This window comes from Notamacropus eugenii, chromosome 2 (assembly GCF_028372415.1).
Source record: "Notamacropus eugenii isolate mMacEug1 chromosome 2, mMacEug1.pri_v2, whole genome shotgun sequence".
Lineage (NCBI taxonomy): Eukaryota > Metazoa > Chordata > Mammalia > Diprotodontia > Macropodidae > Notamacropus > Notamacropus eugenii.
The window spans coordinates 78,531,823-78,548,346 of record NC_092873.1 but is presented as its reverse complement, the minus strand read 5'-3'; the positions used below and the strand labels follow the sequence as shown (position 1 = coordinate 78,548,346).

At 47.3% G+C, this 16,524-nt stretch overlaps 2 protein-coding genes across 4 annotated transcripts; both read left to right on the top strand.

Moving 5' to 3' along the window:
- Window positions 1-607: 607 nt before the first annotated feature.
- FGF11 (fibroblast growth factor 11) lies at window positions 608-8,106 on the top strand. Of its 2 annotated transcripts, XM_072641208.1 has the most exons (5): window positions 608-2,404; window positions 4,415-4,525; window positions 4,924-5,027; window positions 6,858-7,056; window positions 7,777-8,106. In XM_072641208.1, the coding sequence occupies exons 1-5, from the start codon at window positions 2,212-2,214 to the stop codon at window positions 7,869-7,871; spliced, it is 702 nt and encodes a 233-aa protein (XP_072497309.1). In that variant the 5' UTR covers window positions 608-2,211; the 3' UTR covers window positions 7,872-8,106. The 2 variants fall into 2 exon arrangements, with proteins under 2 accessions (XP_072497309.1, XP_072497310.1); XM_072641209.1 differs by lacking the exon at window positions 6,858-7,056 and having other exon boundaries at window positions 2,100-2,404.
- A 2,124-nt stretch (window positions 8,107-10,230) lies between these two features.
- On the top strand, window positions 10,231-16,044 carry CHRNB1 (cholinergic receptor nicotinic beta 1 subunit). 2 transcript variants are annotated; one of them, XM_072641204.1, is made up of 11 exons: window positions 10,231-10,400; window positions 10,512-10,651; window positions 11,003-11,047; window positions 11,787-11,896; window positions 12,041-12,149; window positions 12,459-12,606; window positions 12,838-13,047; window positions 13,587-13,810; window positions 14,643-14,818; window positions 15,160-15,310; window positions 15,760-16,044. In XM_072641204.1, exons 1-11 carry the CDS (start codon window positions 10,346-10,348, stop codon window positions 15,898-15,900), a joined length of 1,509 nt encoding a protein of 502 aa, XP_072497305.1. In that variant the 5' UTR covers window positions 10,231-10,345; the 3' UTR covers window positions 15,901-16,044. The 2 variants fall into 2 exon arrangements, with proteins under 2 accessions (XP_072497305.1, XP_072497304.1); XM_072641203.1 differs by having other exon boundaries at window positions 15,160-15,328.
- Window positions 16,045-16,524: the final 480 nt, after the last annotated feature.

The following is a 16,524-nucleotide window of genomic DNA, read 5'->3' as shown; positions in this document are numbered from 1 at the left end:
GCTGCTGCCTGTCTCGGTCTTGACCCTGAAAAAAACCTTAAGCCTGTGCTCAGCACTGCCACCCTTGGCCCAAAATGAACGCATCTCCCATCAAGAACCCTGACCCCCTCATCCCTTCCTAGCCTATTTTTGCCCTCTCGCGACCCCTTTTGAAATTTCTCTTATGTATGACCCTAGGTGGGAGCCGAGTGGAAAGGTGAAGGGGAGATGCTGACATAGCATGATAGGATGATAAAATGGGGCCTGGCCAATTTGGTCAGATTGGAAATATTAGAGAAAACAGTTACCACTTTTTGGTAGTGGATCCCCTCCCCATTTCTGACATCCCCCCCCAAAAGCTACTCTATTCAGTCCTCTTTTTCTCATGCATTTTCCAGACGTTTTTCCCCCAGACTCAAGCTCTGCACCTCCTTCCCCCTTCTGGGAGTCATGGCTCGCCTCCCACAACCAGCTTGTTTGTTCGTTCCCAACATCCCTAGCCACTTCCATTTCCAGGTCCTCTAACAGATCCAGGAGTCCCTTTCCACCGTCCTCTTTTTGATGCTGTCTCCGCCCCCTGCCCCGCCCTCGGACAGGGTTCTTGGGCTGAGGTGGGGGAGCAGGACGCGAGTTTGCGGCTGCTGCTACGGCTGCCGTTACTGCTTCTGCTGCCTGGGCTTGCTTTCCAGTCAGTCCTGCTACTGAGGCCTGGAACGCCGCCATCGGGGGACTGGGGACGCCCTGTGAACCCACCCCTATTTCCCTGGGGGGGGAGGGATAGACAGCATCGAGGTGGACCGTGCGGGGAACCCTCTGCTAACAGGGGGACAGTGAGGGAGGAGAATATGAGAGCCTGAGCCATCCATCACTGCCGGCAGCAGGATCAACAGGACAGGTTTGGGGGGTCTCAGGAAAGAAAGTGGGGTGCAAACAATCGCTTAGGAACGTGGGTGGGGACCCTGGGGAGCACAGAATTGCCTGGGGGGAAGTACAGGAGGTAGGTTAATTTGGGGAGTCCCAGGAAGAAAGTGGGGTGCAACACTTTGGAGTAGCTAGCTGGAGGTCAAATAGCTGGAAGACTGCATCAAGACTGACTCCCCAATAACATTTTGTGGGATATCCAGAGTGAAGTTAAAGAATCACTATTTTGGGGTGACAGGATGTAAGAAGGGACCTTCTGTTCCCACTGCACCTTGATAACCCCCAAGTTGCTGGAGCTGGAAGGGCATATTTGGAAGAGCCAGGGAAGTAGAGGTAAGGATAAGTTTAGAGGATACCTGGTCACCAGAAACTAGGGCCTCTAGTGATTTAAGAAGGTAGAGAGTGTTGACTTGCTGAAAGGGGGAGGCATAAGCCAAGTTTATGGTTGATTTGGAAAGAAACTCAGGACCCTAGCAAATGGAACCTCCGAGAAGTTCTGGGCTATAGGTTTTGAGAGTGATGGGAAGAGGTAGATATATTCTAGTCTGGGGACTAAAGGGTGGCAAAGAAGACCCCAATTATCTTTAACTTCCTCACAGCTGCTGCACCAAGTGTTGCTGCGATGGGTGATTTGGAGATGTTGTAGCCCTGTTTCCTTCTCACCCCTTCTAGATTTCTTGAGCTGACAGGGAGGAGTTGTGAGATTCATTTCTGTCATCTTTCATAGTGAGTTAAGGTCTACAAAGTCTGGTCATCGGGGATTATATGGAGAGGTGCAGAAAAACGGGATCCTCGGTGTTACATCGATTTAGGGCCAGGACAGTGAAGGAAAGGAGAGAAAATTTGGGGCTGAGAGGAAGGGGAACCCAGAGAATTGAAGACAAGAGCTGGGGATTCACAAAGCTTGAACCAAGTAAGAGTTCAAGGATTCCCATTAAGTTTAGGGGTCACAGGGGGAGAGGGCAGTTGAAGGGACCCTTTTGAAGTACTTGGGGGGAGGGCTCTTTGAGGTACTACTTAACAGCAAAGAATCCAGGAACGCAGAGAGAATAAACTTGGGGGTACCAAGAGAAGGGATTGGAGAGTGCCTTCCCGGAGAAAGGAAAGGTTTTAGCTTTCATCCTTGAACTGCCAGTTTGGAGTTTTTCTGTTGGGGGGGCATTCTGGGAGCCAGATTGAGATTGAGGATTGTGTTCTATTGGGGTGCCTCCATACAATTTGAGTTGTATACCTCCATTGTGAGAGTGGCGGAGTTAAGGGACATCGTAGGAAGATTGGACTGTCCCCTAAAGGGAGGGAAGGTGGTTGGAGATGGCGGCGCTGGCCAGCAGCCTGATCAGGCAGAAGAGAGAGGTACGAGACCCTGGGACAAGCCGACCGGTGTCAGCCCAACGGCGAGTGTGCCCGAGGGGTACTAAGTCCTTGTGTCAGAAGCAGATACTGATTCTGCTCTCCAAGGTCCGTCTGTGTGGGGGGCGACGGGCGCGGCCGGACAGGGCCCCGGGTGAGTGATAACAGTTGGGGTTTGGGGTTTCTGAGTAGGTTGAGGTGGGAGCTAAACTAAAGGAGAAATCTCAGGGATGGAAAACCGAATACCCGGGTCCCCAAGGAGAGTAGCGGGACGAAGAGGGCCAGAGAGAAAATACTTTAGAGGGCTGAGTTGAGGGTTGGATAAAATAGAAGAAAACTCCTTAATGAGAGTTGGGCAATGGGGAGGCTAGAAGTTCAGATACTCTCCCCTTCTGCTGCTCCCCAGTTTCCTTTCTCTTCCCGCATAACCCTGAGCCTCCTTCTCTTCTAAAGCTAGGGAAAATGTGAGGGGTTTTAACAGAGCTTAACTAACCCCCGCCCCTCTCAGGAACCCAAGCATCCTGTTTCCCTACCCACCCCCTCCCGGCAGTGCCAGACTACGTGCGTTTCTTCCTGTCCTTCTGCTGATTTGCTTCAAGCCCCGAACTGAGACTAACCGAGGACTCGGAACGCCTGGGTCACACAACCTAGTTTCTTCTATTCTGCGACGCCCTTTTCTCTTTCCCCTCAGTTTAGCTGGTCACCCCATCCCCATTCTTCTGCTCTTCTGTTCCCCACACGCGAGCTTGGGTCTTTCTCGTTTAACCTCACCTGGCTCTGAGACAACCTTCCTAACTCTCCCTAGGGTGTCCTTGCAGATCAGCCCCTCCCCCACCCCTACCTCCCTGCTTCCTCCCCCGCACCCCACTCTGCTCTCCCTGCCCGATCCCAGAACTCTACTGTGTCCTCCCTCTTTCCCCTCCTTCGCACCCAGGGGATGGAACAAGGAATGTCCTCTGGATTTCCTCCCCAATTCTTTTCACACCCCCAAGTTCTACTTCCTCTAAGAACACAAAGCCCTGGCACCCGCTGGACTGGCTGCCCCTTCCCACAGGAACCCAGGCGTTGAGAACAGATTCTGGGGGACTAGGGGAATAAGGAGGCGGAGGGGGGGTGGGGGGGAAGTAGGGGGACGGGGACGGGAAAGACTGACTGGGACTGTACCACCCGCAGAAGGGCAGGGGGTACTACACTAAATTCCCTTTGGGTGAGAGAAAGGGGTGACAAAGAGACCTTCATGTTTCAAAAAGGGGCACTGTCCCTGTCCTCCTTTCCCCACTTTTTCCAAATTGATTTGGAAGTGAGAGTCTCAATAATCCCCCACCCCAAGTTCTCATTGAACGATTCCTCTCCTCACCCCCTCTGCCTTTTTCTGTGGTACAGTCCAGAGCCCACCCTTTGGAAATGTCCCTTTGCCCTTCTGTTCCACACCCCTCTAGCCCTTACACACATACACACACTTACACTCAGTCCTTCACTTACACTCATCCTTTGTATGCGCCACAACAATCCTCCCTCCCTAGCTTGGAAGTCCCGGGGTCCCTAAAGCTTATAAGGACTGGAGAAGAGGAAGAGGCTGGAGCCCCTTGACTCCTGGTTCCTCAGGAAGACAGGCTTGTGGCAGTCTGATTAGTGGCACAGATGACCAGGCAGACGGCAGAGGCCCAAGCCTGGCTGGGCAGCATCAGGTGCTGAGTCAGCAAGCTTGATTCCAGCAGAGTCAGCTCCCTCCCCCCACCCCACCCCCGCCCCCATAGTTTGAGTAGCCCCCTTTCCCTAACGACCAACCTGAGATTACCCACCAAAAAAATTATAGTGTTACTGTCTGCTTTTGTCACTGTCTTTTCTCCTCATCATAACTCCTTCCCTTCCCCCTCCAGCTCAGCTATTGAGCAGGAACTAAACTATTTAAATAAATTTCAATAAATTAAACTGAGAGCTAATGGTGGGGGCAGGGAGAGGGTGCAGACTTCCCCAGGAAACAGAGAGACCAGAGCTAGAGGGTTACAGGCAGTGAGTCGGTGAAAGAACAGTTGATTTTAATTCTCCCTAACTTTCCTCACTTCCCTCAATCCCCCCCCCCCCCCATTTCTAGGATCAAACTTGGAAAGAGAAATCTTCACCAAACATTAATGTCAAGTTCTTCCTGTCTCTCTCTCCTTAGAGCCCCAGCTCAAAGGCATCATCACAAAGCTTTTCTGCCGTCAGGGTTTCTATCTTCAGGCCAATCCAGATGGGAGCATCATTGGGACACAAGAGGATACCAGCTCCTTCAGTGAGGGGAGAAGGGAATTTTGGGGGTGTGGGGAGTTAGAGAGGAGAGGAGAAGTGGGTATCAGATGTTTAGGGCTTCTCTTCTCTCACTGTACCTTATGTCTGAGGCAACTGGGCCCCTGAAGGAATAGCTTATGTATTTCCTATCCATGCTGTTACTTTCCAATCCTATTTCAATCTCTGTTTCTATCTGTCATTGATATCCAGGAGTGGGGATGGGTCAGAGTCCGAGTGGTTGTCCCTGAGTGGAGCTGATGGTAGGGTGAGCTGATGTTAGTCTCAGGATTTTGTTGGGGTTTTTTGGAGGGGGCTGGTACAAGGCATCTGAATTCTATATACTTAAGGAGTAAGGTCAGAGATTGGCTGAGTTGAATCTCTAACTCTCATTCTACCCTCCAGCTCAGTTTAACCTGATCCCTGTGGGTCTCCGTGTGGTCACTATCCAGAGCACCAAGCTGGGGCACTATGTAGCCATGAATGCTGAGGGGCTACTGTACAGCTCGGTGAGACTCCTCCCCTCACTTTCCTTTGTCCTGGTGAACCACCTAACTGGGATCCTCCCCCCACACCCTCATGCCTGCCACTTTCTTTGGTGATCCTACACTTGACTTTCTTCTCAGTCCTTCAGATCCTGTTACAGACACTCAGCAACCGAGTCATCAGTCTCAAAGCTATTTCCCTCTCTGAATTCCCTAAATTTTTTCTAAGTTTTTCCTTCCCATATCCTCCCAGGACCCATTTCAAGCTCTCTACTCAGTAACTTTTCAATACCCTCATCATATCCCCTCATTACACAAGGGGCTCTTGAGGGAGATTCCTTCCAAATTCTTTTATAGCCTCTGCAAGGGACACCCTCACAGCCACATGTCTAGAACCCCTTCTGAGCTTCTCTCTTCTGAGCACCCCTCCACATCCCCAGATTTAGTAATGACTAGGAGAGCCAGGCAGCACATATGGAGAGAGACCTGAGTTCTTCCATAGCTCTGCCTCTATTGTATTCTTTGACCAAATCATTCTCCCTCTCTGAGGCTCAGTATCCTCATCCTCATCAAAAAAGAGAGGGTTGGACTAGAATATCATAGAATCCTGAAACTAGAGCCAGAGAGGACCTTAGAGGCCATCTCTTGCAATCCTCTCCTTTTATAGCTGAAGTCACTGAGAACTAAGGAAGTTAGTTGACTTGCCTAAGGCTCTCTGACCCTATGTTTACTTCCTATCCTCTCCCTCCAGTTTAGAGCCCAAATCTACTGGAGTAGAAGTTGTCGGACTTTTTGCTTCCTCTTTATACTCGTACAAATTACTGAATAATCCAAAAAGTTCTTGTTTATGTGGGTTATATCAATCAATATTTAATATATTAGAAATTAAAGCATAAGTTTTAAAAATATGTATTATATTAGTTCATTTAAAATAACAATATTAAACTCAGTACATGTTAACCATTTTAGGGTAGCTAGGTGATTCTGTGGATAAAGTACTGGGCCCATCTTCCTGAATTAAAGTCTGGCCTCAGATACTTACTAACTGTGTGACCCTGGCCAAGTCACTTTACCCTGTTTGCTTCAGTCTTCTCATCTGTAAAGTGAGCTGGAGAAAGAAATGACAAACCATTCTTTGCCAAGAAAACTCCAAATGGGGTCACAAAGAATCAGACATGACTGGACAACAACAAAAACATACCAACCAATGTAAATAACATATTTTTATGAAAAATAACCATATTTTCCAAAACATAAAAAAATATAGTGAGAAAAGTGGCAATATTTTGCATATTTTTGCAAATTTCTTTAATGTCTGGGCTGAATAGAAGACATCTAGGTTCTCACATATATTTCTGTATTCATTCCATTGTGATATTTTTTGGTTAAAGTATATGAAGACTTATGGTCTTACGCAGATCTGTAGTTGAAAAATCTGGGAGTATTTTAATAGGCAAATAATTTTTTAGCATTATTATGAAAATAGTTTGGAACTTGAGGTCCCTTCCCCTGTTGGGGTATTCCCAAGAATCTACAGACTACAATTTGAGAACTGCTATACTGGAAGAATTGGAAGGGATTGGTTAGAATGAGGGAGATGGCAGGCAAGTTGAAGAATTAGATACAAGAATATACAGAAATTTAGCCTCAAACCCACAGGCATTTGGGCTCCCAGAGCTCAACTTTATTTCCTTCCCTCACCACTGAGAGGATTTTGGTCCCACACCATAGATTTTATGTATCATTTCCTAAGGAGGGTGGGGCTCAAGACTAAGAAACATCAACCTCTTGACCATTAATATCAATTTCTTTCTTCCTCCCTTTGTTTTCTCTTTCTGTGACCTCATCCTCAAGCCACACTTTACAGCAGAATGTCGCTTTAAGGAGTGCGTCTTTGAGAATTATTATGTCCTTTACGCTTCTGCCCTCTACCGCCAGCGTCGTTCAGGTCGAGCATGGTATTTGGGTTTGGACAAGGAGGGCCATGTCATGAAGGGAAATAGAGTCAAGAAGACCAAAGCAGCTGCCCATTTTGTGCCTAAGCTCCTAGAAGGTGTGAACAACCTCAGGGATGGGAGGGGCTGTCATGTCAAGTACATTTCCATCACTACTGAGAGGATTCTGTCTACTTTCACATCCTATGAGGGTTATATATCAAATATTTCAAACTAGGTCATAACAAAGGGAAGCCTTGCCATGATAGGGAGGAATGAGGAGTGGGGAAATTTCTGCCCTTAATCACTGTATATATCAAGGCTCCTGCTTTTGTTTGTTTTGTTCCAATGAAGATATTTTATGTTGTGACAGAAAAGTTGTATCATGATAATGGGAGAGAGAGAGAGAGAGAGAGAGAGAGAGAGAGAGAGAGGGAGAGAGAGAGAGACTGTTGGAGCTGCAGGTTTTGGTCTTGAAATATTAAATGTTTGCAAAATGGGGTCTGTGAGGTGGGGGAGGAGAGGGGGAAGGCGTTGAACTAGATTATCTCAGAATTCTAAGACATGCTCTGTCCAGGGCCCACCTGGAGGGAGGAGGGGAGGTTGTATTTCAGGTCTACAACAGCAACATGAAAGAAACCAATCGAGCATTAATACAGCAACAGCTCCTTCATAGAATCAAAAATTATAGCTTTTAAAGCTAGAAGGTTCCTTAAAGACCATCAAGCCCATCATTTTGGCCAAGAAAGGCTGTGGTCATATCTTCATATTTCTGCCCTGCTTATTTCTGTGTTTTTTGATCCCTAACTTTTTCTTTCTCTGTTCCATCCTCCTCACAGTGGCCATGTACCGGGAGCCTTCCCTGCACAACGTTCCTGAGACATCTCCTACAAATGAAAAGCCTCCTCCAGCCTCTTTGCCTCCTAAAATATAACCCTGTTGTCTGGGAGCACCCCTCAAGTCTTCCATCAAGACAGCCATACAGATCCCAGACTGAGCCAAGTCATTCTGGTCTCTCATCTTGTTCTGTTCCTTCCTGGCCACTCCCCTGCCACAAGCCATAAATTCCTGACTTAGAATATTTCCTTCTGACCTTCCTTGGGCAATTTAAGGAGAACTACAAAAGTGGTGGCCATTAAAGGTTACCCAACAACTATGAGAAAGATTAAGGGTTGTCTGTGAGTCTTGGGCTATTGCTGCAGAACCTAAATCCTAGTAAGATTTGCTCTTTGACAATTTTCTATATCAAAGGACCCTTACAAAGGATTTGGGAACGTTACTGTATATTGTTAAGGGGCCTGGCTAATCATTGTATTTTTTCCTTTTCTGCACAAGCTCTCAGAAAACTTCCCAAGAGATGAAGCTGTGTGGGTTTTAAATAAGGATAGACAAAGTCTGGTTTCTAGGGTCTTTGCCATTCTTCTATATAACCACAGAGCCACAGTATACTAGAGCACAGACCCTTTTCTCTTGCTTATCTCCCAGCCTTCTGACTTTGTTCTGGATGTGTTCTGAAATCTGGATCCTACTCAGTCAATTTGGCATCAAAATCTTCTGTATTTTATAGTACAGCCACATTGCTAACTTCTGTTCTGGGTCCTTGAAGGTTAATGTTGTTGATCAAGAAACCCACATCTAGAGCACAGCACAGACATTGTCTTGGTCTACACTGAGCCCACTTGTAGACTACCATCGTCCTAACCCCTGACCTGAAGAAACCCTGTTCTAGAATCTGTTCTAATGGTCTGTGGTTCTAGTTTGTAGCTGAGGTCATCCCCTCTTCCTGGAGGGAGCTAGAGTCTGAATAGCCAATTGCTTGCTCTCAGAGATGTTCTAAACAATGGATCACGCTTCTTCCATAAATGCTACTTGTGATCCAGAGAGAATAACATTATATATGGACCAAAACCCACCTCCTTTTTGTCTGTAGAAAGTTTTCTAAAAATCTTATTCTTCCATGTAGAAAAAGAAAAACAAATCCATCTTCTTTTTAAATGCACTTTCTAAAGCTTAGGATTCAATCTCTCCCTAAACATGGGTATTTGCAGGGCAATAGGTTGGGGAGTCTAGGGGTAGGGGGAAGGGAAGAAAAGTCATGTACAATGAAATTTCAGGCTGAAAGCACAGAGACCCAGATACTGTGGGTGGAGAAGGGAGGAAAACATCTGGGTTGGGGTAAGGAGGTGGGGCTATGGGAACAATTCCTGAATTATATGGAAATATGAATACTTAGCTACCTCACCAGGGACTCCTTAGGGGTCCTCCATAAATGTCATGAAATCCTCAATGTCTGGGATATTGGGAAAGAGGATAACGAGACACTGGTAGAAGTTGTCCATAAGAGAGCAAATAGAGAAGCCTCTGAATCAGCAATAACATTCTCACATTGCTTGCGTAATGATAGGGAAATTCAGGGAACTTTGGTTCTGGATCTCACTATCCCCAAATTTTTAACCAGGATAGAATAATCCTGGGTTTCCTAAGAATTTTCCAGGGGATCAAAATCTCTAGAAGGTCTTAACTTAGAAAGGCTTCAAGTATGCCCCAGAGACAGGCTTTATGCCCATTGTCTCAAGATATCTCTAGCAGAGCTCAGAGAGGCTCATCATCAGGTTATAGTCAAGGTGATGAACTTTTTGGTTAAGGCAAGTTTATTTGCTAAATTGCAGGGAGGTTTGTAATTCTTGCTTGTGGAGATATTGATGAGATCGCAAATCCTTGAAGTATTGAAAAGAGAATGTAAGTCACAATTCACTAGGTTGAAAGAAAGAGATCCTTGACAGATGGAATATATAGGATTAAGATGAGACTAGAACCAGTCAGTAGGGAGTTGAAAAGGGGTGAGGGGGGTTGTATTGTGACTCCTGGGAACACTAGGGAGAAACCAAGGTTACAGAAGAAAAAAGATTCAGGAATCACTAGGAGAAATTAGAGAGAACTGAAACCCACTGGGAAAGAATCTAGAAGAACTGAGGTCAGGATGAGGAATTATCTCTCAGAATCTATTTCAGCTTCCCCAGATTGTTGCATGATTGGTAGAACCCCAATCCTACCCCAGTTCCTACCATCACAGACACCTGCTGCCTGTGGATCCTCCCTCTCCAAGAACAAGGATCTTTCCCCCTGCTCATTTCCTCGATTAAAAGCAGTTTGTACAATCTCTGTGTCTGTTCTGAGATTGGGAAGACTGAGTGCCTGCAGGAGGTAAAATTACTTTAGAGCAGTGGGCAGAAGACAGAATAGAAAAGGGGAGGGGAGACACTTGGGTTTTAGAGCTAGGGTCCCAGCAGCTGCAGGCAGAAGAACAGGTGCACATTCCTCAACTCCTAGTCATTTCCTCTGCCACCCGATCCCAGCTCACTTGGGCTGTGGAGCCAGCCTAGAGAGAGCAGAGAGGCAGTGGCAAGCATGACTCCAGGATTGTTGCTGCTGGGGACCCTAGGGGTCCTGTTCTCCATGGACGGTAGATAATGGGATTTGGGGTACTGGGATGAGTTCCTTGGGTCACTGAGAGGGGATATTGGCATGGATGTGTGTGATATTGACTCGGGGACCTTCATGCTCCCATTTTTAGGGGCAAGTGGCACGTTGGCGGAGGGTCAGCTCCTGGAAAAGCTTTTCTCGGGTTATGATAGCTCCGTGAGGCCCGCCCGGGACCTTGGGGACCGCGTACCCGTCAGCATCGGCCTAACCCTAGCGCAGATTATCAGCTTGGTGAGCTAGAGAAACCGGGCTAGGGGTTGGAGGTGCGGGGTAAGGACAGAAGAGGATATGGGGCCTAAAGTGATGGTTTAGGAGGTAGGAACAAAGCTCCTGAGTTCATGGGGGAGGGGCCCTCAGGAGGAGGGGTTTAAGGATCATTTGTAAGGATACGTAGAAGGGGTGGAACCTGAAGCTGGAGAGACTAGCGGCAAAGGGTGGGGCTAACTATGAAGTGGGTGGGGCCAGAGAGGCGGCTGGGGAGTGGAAGAGTGGAAAGTAAACTAGGAGAGTCTAAGAGACGGGAAGTTCACCTTTGTTGACTCTCTCCTTTAGCCCCTTTAACTCCTGCCCCTTCCCTTACAGAACGAGAAGGATGAGGAGTTAATCACCAAGGTGTATGTGGACCTGGTACGGAGGAGACAGTATGGGAAGGTTGCGGGGGTAGGGATGGCTGGGGAGAAAGTCCTATCCCTTATTTTAAGCACCTCCATACCGTAGAGGTGGGGCTCTTAACCTGGGGTCCAGCGACTTGGAGGTCCGTGGAAAGATCTCAAAGGGATCCATAAGAAAAAAAAAATCACATCTTCATTTTCATTAACCTTTAACTGAAATTGAGCATCTCCTCCTATTACTATTATAAGCAACAAACATTAATCTGCGCACGAGTCCATAGGCTTTACCACACTACCATAGGAATACATGTGAAACAAACAAAAAAAAGATTAAGAACTTCTGCACTAGGGGGCATCTGATAGCCCTCTGCCCAAGGCAATTCATTGAATAAACATTTATTAATCGTCTAGTGAGCACTGGTCAGAAAACCTGCATCCAAATACTGGTGCTGTCACTAGCTGTGTCATGACATACGTATGACAGACGTCATTTCATCTCTGAGCCTGTTTTCTTTAAAATGGGGATAATGATTGTACTCCTCGACTCGAAGGATTGTTGTGAGGAACGGGCTTTATGACTTTAAAGCTCGATAGAAATGCGAGTTGGTAATAATTGCTGTGTGCAGAGAACACCTGGAGTTAGAGAAGACATAAAGTGTAGGTCTCTATCTCCAAGAACCTTACAGGATGGTCAGGATGGGATAAATTGATTGGTTGCCCAGCGCGCGCTAAACAGTCACCGTCCACGTCTCTAGGTATGGACGGATTATAGACTAAGCTGGAACCCTGAGGAACACGAAGGGATAGACTCACTGAGGATTGCATCGGATTCCGTGTGGCTCCCGGATATAGTGCTCATGAACAAGTAGAGGATGGGGGTGGAGATGAGGGCGACATGGTTACTAGGAGGAAGGGGGGTGGGACAGGGACGCTGGGGGCAGGGTAGGTGGGAGGGTTTCGAGGCGAAGCTTGTAAAAGTATACTTGACTGATTCGGCTCCACCCTTCAGTAATGATGGAAACTTCGACGTCGCTCTAAATATTCATGTTTTGGTGACTTCCGATGGCTCCGTACACTGGCTGCCCCCTGCCATTTACCGCAGCAGCTGTAGTATCCAGGTCCCTGACTTCCCGCCCCTTCTTCACAGGAATGAACAATGATTCAGCAATGAATCCTCAGTCCCTTCCAGTGACCCTCCACTAGTCTCCTCTAACTTCAAGTTCTTCCCAAGGGCCATCCCCAGTGATTCTCAGTTCTTCAGTAACTCCTCCAAGCTCCCAGTCCCTCCCAATGACCCTCCTTCCAAATGACCCTTCCCAGTGGTCCCTAGTCCCAGTGACCCAACCACATCTCTTAGTAACTCCTACTCTTCATCTTGACCAGTAGCTGGGGAATATCTCTCTGATGCTTCTTCTCTCACCCTTCAGGTCACCTACTTCCCCTTCGACTGGCAAAATTGCACTATGGTCTTCAGTTCTTACAGTTATGACAGCTCTCAGGTCAGCCTGAGCCCAGGGCTTGATAAGGAAGGACAGCAGAGGAGTGAGATCTATATCCACGAGAGAAACTTCATTGGTTTGTGCTTGATGCAGATAATTAGGGAAGGATACAGTGGTATATACTCTAGGTACATATACCACATATGCATGTGCATGACCCATATAAAGGGGCAGGTAGGATCTTTCTACTTAAATGAAACAGCTAGCACACATTAGTGGGAGATATCTAGCACACATGTTATGTAGTTATCACACAATAAACCCAAACTGCTGTCACCTATACACCTTTGCCTACCCCCTCTTCCAGAGAATGGACAGTGGGAAATAATCCATAAATCCTCACGACTGAATGGTCCCTCAGGAGAGGGACAAGGAAGGAAAGAAGGAGAGCGCCAGGATGTCACCTTCTATCTCATTATCCGAAGAAAACCTCTCTTCTACCTGGTCAATGTTATAATTCCCTGTGTACTCATCACTCTCCTTGCCATTTTTGTCTTCTACCTACCCCCAGATGCTGGTAAGGGGAATCTGGGGGGTTGTAGGGGAAGAGAAGATTTAGAAGAGAGCATTTGTGGTCATCTTTTCAGTGGCCACACTCCAGTTCTCCCCTTTCCCCAATTCAACCTATCTTTCTCAAACCTGTTCAAGGATTCTCCTATAATCCAAACAACTAAATCCAGCCCGCAGTCATTTGCTGAGTTTTCCCACTTACTGGGCTAGCTCTCTTTGCTCTGAATGTCCCAATGCCCCTCTACAACCCCACCACCTCCTGGACCTCACATCAGGACCCCATAGCTTTTATATTCCCTGTGAGACCAATGCTTCTTGCCTTCTCCCTCCTGATTCTCTCAAAACTGAGTTCCTTTTTTTATCAAACCCCTTCATTAGCATCCTCAGTCTAAGAAAGAAAAAGGGACAGTTGAAACTTTGAGTTCTTTTACTTGGAAAACTGCCTTCTTCCCCAGGAACACCATATAACTTCCTTGGGATGGGGTGGACTAACAAATTATTTATTTGTTATTTATTTATTCATTTCATTTCCTACTCACAAACAAGGTGAGAAGATGACACTCTCCATCTTTGCCCTGCTGACCCTGACGGTGTTTCTACTGCTGCTGGCCAGTAAGGTTCCTGAGACATCCCTGGCTGTCCCCATCATTGTCAAGTACCTCATGTTCACCATGATTCTGGTCACCTTCTCAGTCATACTCAGTGTCATTGTCCTCAACCTGCATCACCGGTCCCCTCAAACCCACCAAATGCCCCTCTGGGTTCATCAGGTAAAAGGGACTATTCCTCAAAGACATAAATTTCCAAGCTTGGGACTTCACTATCCACCTCCTCAATTTGTGTGAAACTGTACAAGAGTGCAGGGGTGGGAAAGAATGGATTTTAAGATGTGAGTCCAGCATTCAATTAATTTCAACAAATAATTTCTTATTCCTTCTGTTAGGCAACAGAGGGGCTATCCCTACTTCTAAGGAATTTAGAATCATTTAATCAACAATCCATTTATTAAGCAAGTCTGTGCCAGGCACTATGCTAGGTGCTGAGAAGGCAAAACCCAAAATGAAAAAACTCCTATTTTGAAGTAGCTTACATTCTATATCATGTTAGAAAACAATTAAGTAGATTGAGGTGGGGTATGGAGTGTTTAAATCATGTGGTGTAAGATATTTAAAGAAGAACGGCTGGATATGGTGGAAAAAGCATTGACCTGGGTTCAGCTTCCACATCTGCCACTTACTACCCACATAACCATTATATAAACTCCATTTTCTCATCTACAAAGTGAGGGGTTGGATTAAATAACCTTTGAGGCCCCTTCCAGCTCTAAATATAGGATCTGATGGTAAGAGAAGATATGGAACTGGGCCTTAGAGGAATAAATTCCAAAAGACAGGAGATGGGAAGAGGGAGTTCTTTCAGGCAAGGTGATGGAGGTAGGACGAGATTGGGATCTGTTTGGGTGGAACATGGGAGTGGCCTGTCAGTGTGGTCAGGGTCCTACTTCTATCTGTCTTTCCCCTCTCCATCTTCATCTTCAAAGTACAGAAAACAGCTTGTAATGGACTGCACTGGGGTTGATTCTCAGCCTCTACTTTTCTCTAGATCTTCATCCACAAACTCCCCTGGTACTTGGGTCTGAAGAGGCCCAAGGTAGAGCGAACCCCGAAGCCTGAACCTCCAGTCTTGGCACTCAGGGACTCCCCAGGTAGCAGCTGGGGTCGAGCCACAGATGAATATTTCATCCGGAAGCCTCCAGGGGATTTCTCTAAAACCAACAGGTGAGTCTTGACCCCACCCCGATTTTGCAAAAGAGGAGAAAAGTACAGAATTAGGAGCTGTCCTGAGAACCAACACCACTGCCGCAGGGAATCGTGGATATTGTAGTTTTTCGTGTAGAAGGGGTTGGCAAAGAGCCCGAACCTTTCTATTTCCTTCCATCCTCCTCGGACCTTTGGGAAGGTCCGAAGGTTCTCGGGGTTAGAGTGGAAGATCTTCACAGGGAGCGTGTGGCCTGCGGGAATAGATCCCCAAAGAAGAGACAAGGAGGCAGGGGCAGGGAAACTTCAGGGGGAGCTGGGCTTTGGGCAGCTGTCCAAGCCAGATTAGCCCTGCCCCTCAGGTTTCAACCTGAGCTCTCCCCTCCCGACCTTCGGCGTTTTATGAACGGGGTTCCGAGCGGGAGTCGGAGGCTGCCCCCCGAACTGCGGGAAGTGGTGAACTCCATAAGCTACATCGCTCGTCAATTGCAGGAGCAAGAGGACTACGAAGACGTACGTCTGAAAAGTGGGGTAAGGGGTGGCGTGGAGGTTCGTTGGCCTTGGCTCCTTACTTAAGGGACTTGAAGCCAGAAAGGCCTGGGTGCAAATGCTGCGCTTAGATTTACTCGCTGTGTGATTCTGAGTCCTTTAACTTCTCTGCTCCTCTGAGTCTTCATCTGTAAAAAGAGACGTTTGGCTTCTCTGGCCTCTAAAGTCTCAGGGAGCTCTCAATTTATGATCCCAGGATTTCCTTTCCGGCCCCCCACTGTCCTAGCTTGGCCACGCTCCCGGCTTCTGATTCGTGTTCCTCTCCGGCAGAAGCCCCGCCCCCTCCCGGGGGCTGGATTGTAATCTTAGGGGATGCGAGAGGAGGTTTCTGCCAGTTGAAGGTTCTGAGCTGGGTAATCAAGGTCTGTGAGGTTGGAGTCTAGGCTGACCCTTCTCGTTCCCCCAACCCCCAGCTAAAGCAGGACTGGCAATATGTAGCCATGGTGGTGGACCGACTCTTCTTATGGACCTTCATCATTTTCACCAGCGTGGGTACACTTATTATCTTCCTGGATGCCTCCTATCACCTGCCGCCTTCCGACCCCTTCCCCTAAACCGACGCCTGAGCCCTAAAAACAACTGGGGTGGAATATTCTGCGGGAACCCCCGGGCCTAGATTGTTCCCTTCCGCTCAGTTTCCTTTGTCGAGACCCAGACTCCCAGTTTAATAAATGTTTGTTGCATGTTGTATGACAAAACAATCTTTTCTTTCTTTTTAATTTTCTGAGGTAGGCTGCTTTACGAATGGGTGGTTAAGCGGGTACCTACTTGTTGTTTGAGTTTAGCACATAAAACCATTTTATAACACCCAGCTATGCCTGAAAATCTGTGGTCATAGACTTAATCTTGAAAGCTTTCCTAGGTTCGAATTCTCTATTCACATGGGCTCAGGTTAGATGACATTAGATCATCCAGAGAAAGCTAGTCACAGGAAAAAGCAGGAGGGCACCCTAACTCAGTTTTATTTCTGAGGCCAGGATGAGGGACATTTATGGGGTAAGGAGAGAAGAGAGGAGAGAGAAGAAGGCAAAAATCAATGAGGGAGGAGCAAGGGAGACTATAGGGTGGATCCCCAGGCTGGGGGGAGGTTGAACCCCACCTATTTCTGTGGTCTCCAGAGGTGAGCGGATTATTCAAATACCAAGGTTAAGGGGGGAAGCCCAGAGAATAAGAAAAGG

What these genes read in the sequence shown, in the direction of transcription:
- FGF11 (XM_072641208.1), top strand. Translation starts at nt 2,212, where the DNA reads ATGGCGGCGCTGGCCAGCAGCCTGATCAGGCAGAAGAGAGAGGTACGA. An exon ending in GCGGCCGGACAGGGCCCCGG is followed by an intron (nt 2,405 to 4,414) that starts GTGAGTGATAAC and finishes CTCTCTCCTTAG; the next exon opens with AGCCCCAGCTCAAAGGCATC. An exon ending in TGTGCCTAAGCTCCTAGAAG is followed by an intron (nt 7,057 to 7,776) that starts GTGTGAACAACC and finishes TCCTCCTCACAG; the next exon opens with TGGCCATGTACCGGGAGCCT.
- CHRNB1 (XM_072641203.1), top strand. Translation starts at nt 10,346, where the DNA reads ATGACTCCAGGATTGTTGCTGCTGGGGACCCTAGGGGTCCTGTTCTCC. An exon ending in GATTTCTCTAAAACCAACAG is followed by an intron (nt 14,819 to 15,159) that starts GTGAGTCTTGAC and finishes CCTGCCCCTCAG; the next exon opens with GTTTCAACCTGAGCTCTCCC. An exon ending in ACGTACGTCTGAAAAGTGGG is followed by an intron (nt 15,329 to 15,759) that starts GTAAGGGGTGGC and finishes CCCAACCCCCAG; the next exon opens with CTAAAGCAGGACTGGCAATA.